The sequence below is a fragment of the Pygoscelis adeliae genome, unplaced genomic scaffold (genome assembly GCF_000699105.1).
Source record: "Pygoscelis adeliae isolate BGI_AS28 unplaced genomic scaffold, ASM69910v1 Scaffold87, whole genome shotgun sequence".
Lineage (NCBI taxonomy): Eukaryota > Metazoa > Chordata > Aves > Sphenisciformes > Spheniscidae > Pygoscelis > Pygoscelis adeliae.
Window position 1 is genome coordinate 2,481,202 of NW_008825098.1, and position 9,260 is coordinate 2,490,461.

Sequence of the window (9,260 nt, forward strand, 5' to 3'; positions counted from 1 at the left end):
GATCAGGGGGATGGAACACCTCTCCTGTGAAGAAAGGCTGAGAGAGTTGGGGTTGTTCAGCCTAGAGAAGAGAAGGCTTCGGGGAGACCTTATTGCAGCCTATCAGTACTTAAAGGGGGCCTATAAGAAAGATGGGGACAAACTTCTTAGCAGGGCCTGTTGCAACCGGACAAGGGGTAATGGTTTTAAACTGAAAGAGGGTAGATTTAGACTAGATAGAAGGAAGAAATTTTTTTACGCTGAGGGTGGTGAAGCACTGGCACAGGTTGCCCAGAGAGGTGGTGGATGCCCCATCCCTGGAAACATTCAAGGCCAGGTTGGACGGGGCTCTGAGCGACCTGATCTAGTTGAAGATGTCCCTGCCCACAGCAGGGGGGTTGGACTAGATGACCTTTAGAGGTCCCTTCCAACCCAAACTATTCTATGATAAATCAGAGTAGTTTTTATGGGTCTGAGGAAATACACACACACACCCCCCACTCCCTTTTGCTGATATGAAAAATGCAGTTTTACCTAAACAGGTCTGATCTACAAATAATGTTATTAGATGCAAGGCATTAGGGTCACTACTCCATCAAAATAGAAACAATGAGCTGCGATGCAAAAGAGTAGATTCGTGCCTAATACGTGCTAGTATGATCAAAAGGAGGGAGGGGGAGAAGCCACAGTAGCTGGTTTTTCACTTCCTTAGTATATTTCCCTTTGCCACAGTCCTTCCTCACTTAGAATAAAGATATTGGTGCATAACACAGCAGAAAAACTGACCCAAATCATACTTACAGTTTAAACTTTTATCCTGGCTGCATTCTCTGTGCAGTGAAACAGGTGCTTTATGGCCCCTTTGCAACAGCCCTATACAGGGCTAGGAGAGCCCTGTTTCATGGCTGCTCAGGTGTAATTCTGGATCGGCCATTTCAGAATCAGTATCCTGGAGATACGTGGTGCCACACCTCCCTGGACCAAGCTGTGTATCTGATAACACACGTCTCCCTGTCACTTCCCTTCAGTTGTGCACCTGTATCATAATCTCTAAGAGGACTAGGTTGTAATGTTTTCTTGTCACTGCAATGTATTTAATAATTTGGGGGAAGGAAATCATGTGAAATTTCGAAATGTTTTCTGCCCAAATTTCAGCCCCAGCTTTTCAGGAATGTAATGTGTGAAGTTGGAGAAGGAAGGGGGGAAAAAAGGCACCGTGGATATTCTTTGCCTTAACATAGCAACAATTTCCTTTAAAATGTCAGTACTATAGCTTTAGCACTAGAAGGAAATTCTTATTTGAACTGACACTAATGGAGAATCCATGGATCAGGGCAATAGTAACGAATGAAATGTTTAAGATGCTACTGTGCTGCCAAAGAGTAATGGTAGGATCTTCATTGATTTTTTACATTTCTCTCATTGAAAAAAAAACAAAAAACAACAAAAAAAAAAAAACAAAGAAGAAAAGGGAGGGGGAAGCCACCCTAAAGACGGTGTGTTTTATTGATGTCAGATTATAAAATCACTGCTTACATGCCTTTGTTGAAAAAAGTGCTTGCAGAATAAAGAGAAAGGAATGAAATGGGTTGATAATATTTTCTACCTTTATCTTTCCACATTTTGTAGCAGCACACAGAGGCCACACTGACGCAGTAACTGATAAGCTGAACAGGAAGAACTCATCCGCTTGCAGGAACAGGTGAAAAAGGGGGCAATTTCTGTGGATGAAGCCCTCGACAGATTTAAACAGTGGCAGAATGAAAAACAGAGACTACAGTCCACTCAACAGGTATGAGTCTGAAATTTATGTTTCTTGATGGGAATCTTGATCAGAAGCTCCAAAAACAAAGTCTTGTATTTTGGCTCCTACGTGTGAGGTCAGAAATAAGAGTCGTGATGTATATGCCTGTCAACTCCCAAGGAACTTGCTGCTTATGGTTCTGAATCTTCTGGATACCCGTTTCCACTGTTGTTTGATTACTTGAGAGGCTTCCTGAATTTATTTTGCCTAACTTCAGGTGCTGTTGCATTTGGTTAAAATCCTGAGTTAAATACATTCATCTTTTAAGACTTCTGTTCTAAACTGCTAGGTGATGCTTAGGTCTATGCATCTTTCATGAAACCACAAACCTCCTATAGCTGAACAAACCGAATGCGCTATTGAACAGCATCAGCTAACAGAAGCATAACTATGTCAAGCATACATTGTTAATATATATTGACTTACATCAGGCTTTATGCTTATCTGAAAATGTTGAATCTACTTAGTGAAATTCATAATTGTTAGCAGTGCTCTTCAGCTCCTTTATATTCAATGTATGGAGTAAACTGAGGTGCACAAAAAAAGGATTTACAAAAGCCCACACACTGAGTCACTGAAGAACTGCATCAAAGCTAGAAGATAAGGAAAAAGGCACAGTGAGGAGGTTTGTTGATTACTTTGAACAAGACAGCTGGAGGAAGAGGTTATGCCCTCATTCGATATGAGGTCGTGCATTAACAAAAATATTGTCTTGTTGTCCTTTAAGTGCATTTAGTAGAAAGAGGAAAACCAAAGCTAGTCTACTACTCTGCAGAGTGGGAGAGCTATCAGATGCTGCCAACAAGGAGAGATTAAATGCTCTTTGTGTTTCCATTTGCTGAAGAAATAGTATGAGCTTTGTCATCACAGTGGAACACTTAACAGCAAAAGTGCAAGGACGTAGAATGGTTTTGGGGGCCCAGTTCCCAGGCTGGGCACCAGCAGCACAGCACAGCACTAGCCGTTCAGCAGCAGTGCGAGAGTATGGTGGATGCCCCCTTCCGAATCTGTCTGTGGCCAAGGACACAGATGGAAATTGCTGGTGTTGCTCTATCTATCAGGGGAGTTACTTGTGGAGGAAGATGGTAGCTAATCTGTGCAAAGATAGCAGCACTAAGTTGTAAGCCTGTATTTCAAGGAGGATTTACTTGGCCTGTTTTCACTGCTTCAGGGAAAAAGCTACTTTCTACCCTGCGTTGCATGTGGGACTTTTCTTTGGTTTTGTACCGTAGGAAAGTCTTTCACTGTCACCCCAACACGAACATGATGAATTTACTTCATGATATCACTGCAGTTGTCTGTTCTTCACTGGGACTTTTGAGGAGAAATCGCTTGTCCAAAGCAAAAAATAAACTCCCAAGCCTCTGTAATCTTAACTCCAGAATCAATATAACTTACTGATAGGAAAAACTCCACAAGACTCTTAGGTATAAATGCTAAAATTAGTGTCTACTTATAGCGCATCATAGACATCTTTCAGTCTTTTAAAATTCTTTTTCTGGAGAGAGAGAAGCTTGGTGTTCAGAATACCAAAGAATCCAGCTTTTTATAGTTACTAATTATTTCTACAGTAAACTTCTGTTCTGATTTCTGCTGCTGGTTTTATGCTTGTTTTTTACTTAAAGGAAAAAGTGCACCACCTTAGAGACACCGCTATTGGAAACAGACTAGAAAAGGAAAATCCGAATGGTAAGTTGCACTTTCTTTGCCTTTCAGAACACTGAAGCCTTGAACTGTAAGTATACTGCAAAGGTCAGATCCAAAGCATAAGTAGACTTTTGGATCGGGCATTGAATTTGTAATGAGCATTTTCTGTATCTGACCACATTTATTTTAGTGTAATCAGGTCTTCAGCAGGGTCAAGATTTCATCCCAAAGATGAGCTCACCGAGAGTTAATGGGGCAGAAAATTTACCAAGTCTTTGTGGCTCAGCTTTTCTGTAGCCTGTTTCCTACTGCTTCATCACAATTAGGGTAGATGATTTCTTTAGAACAATTTACTGGATGACTTCAATATTTTATTTGTAAATCAGCTATCAATTTACACTTGCAAATTCTTGATGAACCTTCCACTGCTACAGCAGTTTAGTATTGTGAGTGAGTCGTTAATAAAAGCTGTACCATTGGTCATTTAAGATGCTTTTTTCCCCTTTGTGATTGAATGTCATCTGCAGCAGTATAAATCACCTGCATTTCCTGCAAATTATTTTCTCTTGTTGTTATGAAAAAATTGTATTAGATGGTATTGACTTTAGGCCTATGATTTCTGTAAACTTCAGTACATATGCATTCTTGGAAGGGAAATTTAGTATTTCTTTTTCACATTGGACTTAGTATCATTTGTATGTCGCTATTTAAAATGATCACCTAAATGTGTTATTTCCTTACTGCAAGAGAGAAAAATAATCCACAGTACTGCTTTCATTATTCTGTTAGACAGCGTTGTGTTTATGTGGACTTGTGAGATACTGTAATTAGGAGAAGTTCTTGCTGGCCCAGTGGCAGAGTTGCAGTCCAGGCTATTTATATTTCAGCTTTAATATCCTCCACGGTTGGTAGGGGTGCAGCGTCCTGAGCACGTGAACAGGCTCAGTCCAGAAGCCTTCACAAGGCGCTTGGAGCCTGAGGGCCTGGGATCACTGCGTTTGTTCCTACAGTCTGTTTTCTATAGGCAAGGCAAAGCTCATGATGACATGAGGGTGAGTCTTGGAAAGTATTTGTCTGCAGGGTTTTCTTTTAAGGCCACATCAGCCCTGCCTCTGTGGCTGTCCTCTCTCCAGTTTGGTTATTGAATCATACCAGCAGAAACGTCGTATTGACACCAGAATTGTAAATTTTGTGAAATTATCCAGTTGCTCAGATAACGATCGCTACGTTCTCTTCTGATCCTAACCTCCCCTCTGTTACAGTACCTTATATCCTGCGATGCATATAAATCAGCAGCTTTGCACTGCAGAAATACAATGGGATTTGTATGTCATTATGGAGGCCCCTGTCTTGTCCAACAGTGCACTTTATTACCAAAGATTTAAATTCTTGAAAATAAGAACTTCTAAAAGATGGAATTCCCTCTGCAGCTGGAGCCATATTGATGGCAAGAGTAAAGAATGGTCTCAGAAGACCGATACCTAAGTCCAGACATAAATAAATTGCCTGAACCAAAAATGACAACCATGTTCTCTCTTCTGTAGTTCCTAAGGGAAGCAGACCAGAGAGCATTCATTTTAGAGACTTTTTGTTCCACATGCCATTTAATAAAGCGGTATGTATGAATGTGAGCAGTTCTCAGATTTGTTTAATGAATTCTAGTTTTTACATCTGTATACAGAGTCTCCATCTGTGCCTTTTAAAACATGAGCCTCCATGTTTGAAATCAGGATTTGGAAAGTCTTTTTCATAGATGGTTTTTGAAGGCTCGATTGAGGATTTAAAGAGATCCCATCAGAAGCCTGTTAGAAAAGGAATTTGATTTTATTTTAATGAGAAAAGAAAATATCTCCTATAAATTAGTATGGAACATAATTTTTAGTTTCTTGATAAGTTTGATCTTGCTTCCACTGTAATGAAAGTTATTAATGAGAGTGGCACTCAGTTCAGTCTTCCATTATAACATTTGATGCTATCTCGAAGTTCATGTCTCATTTTGCAACAGTTTAATATAGGACTGAATAACACCCCTCAAAAAAAAATTAACTGCAAAGCAAAAAGTTCTGTCACTCTTGGAGTGAAATATCTACAAAAACCTTTTTTAAGAACAACTAAATAAGGGCTAAGCAAGTAGAATGTTCATTTGCAGAAAGTACAGGCACAGACAATGATTTATCTCATTACTATACAATGTACATATGGTCTTGCCCATAGGCATTGATAGTACCTTATCTTTTTTCCAAGAAGGGAAGTAAGATGTAAGCCAACAGAACAACAACAACAAATAGCTTTAATAAAATTTCATGGAAATACATAAATGATTTGGGAACAAAAGCTCCATTTTGAAATCTGAGCGGCCCAGATTTTTTTAAGTATTTAAGATATTTCCTTGGCATCTTTCCTGGCACCACCGAAGTACCAATCTAGAAGTAGCCTGTTGCCTATGGGAAACTTTATCTATAAGCAAGGTTCATACACTATTTGGAAAGCCACCTTGCCAACCGTGAAATACTACAGAGTAGGAGACAAGGAAGAATGGAGAGAACAGAATTGAAACAGTTGAACTGATGAGGTATGTCTTGGCATTTGAAGTCCTCAGCCATAGGTCTCCTCTGAGAGACATTACCAAATCGGGACAGCCAGAGAGCGCCCACAGTGAGGTAGATGCGCGCTGCCCTCACAGTGAGATGCTGTGCTCTCACACTAAGGTAGATGTGTGCTGCTGCTGTGGGGTCCCACAAGGCATGAGCATACAAATATGGTTAGACCTCAGCTTACTCTGCGGTAACTGATTCCTTGCCTATACCCTTAAGCATAAGATAAGGCCTGAGAGTCTTGGGTTTGGGCGTTTCCACTAACAGAATGAATGGCAGCAGCTTAGACAACATTTATGTAAGGATGACTAGACAAGTTTCCTTTAAAGTCTTAAAAGACAATGCAGCTTTCACATGCATTCCATGTCCATACTTTCTAGCACATAGGAATTTTTAAAAAAACTATATGATGCCTATCTACATCTTTGGACATTTGATCTACCTATGTGAATCTCATTTAGCTGTTTCTGAAAAAGAGATTTCAAAATCTGCCTTCTACTGCAGTTACATTATGGCACCTTATGTGCCACATCCCACAGATTTAGTCATCCGGCATCTAAAAATAAGTGCAAGATTGCAGAAGCTACATAAGATGGTTTGAATTGCTTGTAGTTAGTTATCCCCTCATAGCTAATCTCTGTAGAACCTTGAACTCGGTCTTTAGGGATACAGCTAGTGTAGCGTTAAGATTCCTCATCAAAACCAGGAATTGACTGATACTCTGTTTTCCCACTCTTGGCGTAGCAGCGAGAATGGAGTAGTAGGTGTCACTGCTTCGTTGCTAGGTAATGAGCAAGATACAGGCCACAGAAGACAAACTATAACTCAGATGGACTTCAGAAGACCAATACTGCATTAAGCAAATGTTAAGCTTGACTTTTTATTATTATTATTATTATTATTTACTATTACTTCAATGCCAGCAACTTACATAATAGTTTTACATGAAGGTAGGTCTTGGGAAACATGTCAGATGCTTAGTAGTCCTCCAGTGACAAATATACCCGTGGGGCAAATGAGCAATTCAGTCTTTGCATCTGTTCCAGTCCTGGGATCCTTGGCAAGACTGACGAGGTAGGTGGCCTGCTGTGGAAAGGTCAAAAACTTTTTCACAGGGAACTCGACTGAAACCATTTATTTCTTAGCTGTTAGCTGTTAAAATCAGTAGGTACTTACACTGAAAGTGGCCTTCATATCCAAGAAGGACAACTTTACTATCTCTTGCTAGGGACTGTTTAATACTGACCCACTCCTATAAGGCACTGTAAACAGCCAGGTCATCCACTGCTGTAAAGGCATCCTCCACAGAATTTCTTCTTCCAGATTTTGATTTCCAGATTTGTAGATGCCTATGACAGTAAAGCAGGTCTGATTCAATTAAGTTTGCTCAACCAGCTGCCAAAGACCAAATCTCTTCCTCACCTTCATCCAAAAAACACTCAGAAGAGCCCTATGCACCTTTCACAGACTGGTAGGTTATTGATTATGTTTGCTATCCTAAATGTCTGGCTTCATTCCTCAACCCTCATCAGCACCTTGTTTTTGGTCCAAGTTGCTAACAGATTGCTTATTCAGCAGTTGATGCCACTCCAGCTTGCAGGTAGTGTCTAAGTAGAGTTCCCTGAAAACTAGAAAAACCAGCACTTAATTTTGAGCACATTAATCATTGTCTCCGATAGGGCAATAGGAAGATGAACAAAGACAGACCCTACTTTTGACATTTGGATCCATGGGAGCTCAAACTTCTTTACTCAACCCAGTTAGCAAAGTTGAAATAACTTGGGATCCTGAAGCACATACAAGCTTTTGTATGTGTGGAGAGTGAGGAAGTCATAGAAAAGATTTTTTTTTCTTCATGACTTCAAGAGTATGCATTTCAATTGGGACCTCTAGTCTTGACAATACTTATTTCTTGGTAGTTTACAATAGTGTCCATTGGACTTGTGAAGCTACATCTCTAGCCTGGCTTATTTCCAGTTTCTTAAGTATTTTGTAGCTTCACGTGATGCTCACATTTAAAATATAGAAAATAACAAAAATCAGTTTCCTGCCCATTTGTCACCAAATCAGGTCTTCGTGAGGCAAGCCCACAGTCAAACTGTTGACTGAGGAGTTCACCAAGACATCTGAATATCCAGGTACCCCTCAGCCTCTCCTAATTGCCACCAATAAAGATCAGCCATGCTGTCTTACACGAAGTAAGATTTGTACAAAATCCACCTCCTGTCATTCTCCCACACAACACCTGCCTATTTTTGTGGATGTGTCTTGCTTCCCTGCTCCCAGGGACATGTGTTGTATTCACATTTGAAGTAAAACACATTAGAAGCGACTCATCCTAGGTGTGTATTTTGTGAATTATTCAACTTTGAAAGACATTCTGCACTGGTCTGATTTATCACTGATATACATAACTATTTATTAATTGCATCTATTTCTTTTTAGTCTCCAACTAGGAACCCAACAGACAAGGAACAGATGCCTAATTAACAGAGGTAAGAGCATGTATATGAACACACACAGAGATTATTTGTCATGGAAACTAACGCTTGTGGAAGTACTTTCCATCAGAGTGCATTTGCGTAACAACAGAGTGGAAGTGCATCTCAGAGGTCTGATTTCACAAGATAAACCATAATCATCAGACATTCTGGTTTATACTAGAACTTATTTTTGGTCAGGTGTCAACCTATTCGTTGTTAATGCAGGGCAGATTTGCAAGCAGTTAGGCGCTTACCTGACTTGTGGATGCAGTTGAAGAGGGTTCCCATTAGTTATTGCAACTAATTGAGCTTATGCAACTAAAAGCTGTATTAGAATGTAGTCCTACATACTGATCGCACATGCAGTATCAAACATATTGAATATCAAAATAAAGTCAAAAGGTATAGATGCAAGGATGTGTCCAGAACTGCTGATTACCCAAGAGACCAATGGTCATTTAAGTGCTGGAAAGCTTACAGGTGATGATACTGTCTCCGCAAACAGCAGAATTTTCTGATGTTTGTGTTAGTGATTGTGAGCTGCTTCGTTTTGGGCATCTAATGAGATCTTTAATAGTTGGGGGGTTTAATTACTATTTGCTACCTGTGTGCTTCCATGTATATATCTCATAGCAGTTTTAAAACTATATGTCTACCTTTCAATGACACTTGATCACTAGCTTGCTGCTAGGAGATAAAAGTAAATAAATCTGTTTTACAGCATTCGTTGGGGTTTGGTGGTTGGGTTTTGTG

The 9,260-nt window shown here is 39.9% G+C and overlaps 1 protein-coding gene across 1 annotated transcript in view; it reads left to right on the top strand.

Annotated features, from left to right (window-relative positions):
- BANK1 (B-cell scaffold protein with ankyrin repeats 1) overlaps window positions 1-8,514 on the top strand; it is a 260,578-nt gene extending 252,064 nt beyond the window's left edge. Inside the window, exons 14-15 of the mRNA XM_009327080.1 lie at window positions 1,647-1,771; window positions 8,470-8,514. Of these exons, the coding sequence (XP_009325355.1) occupies window positions 1,647-1,771; window positions 8,470-8,514 (170 nt within the window). The remainder of the gene's footprint in view (window positions 1-1,646; window positions 1,772-8,469) is intronic.
- Window positions 8,515-9,260: the final 746 nt, after the last annotated feature.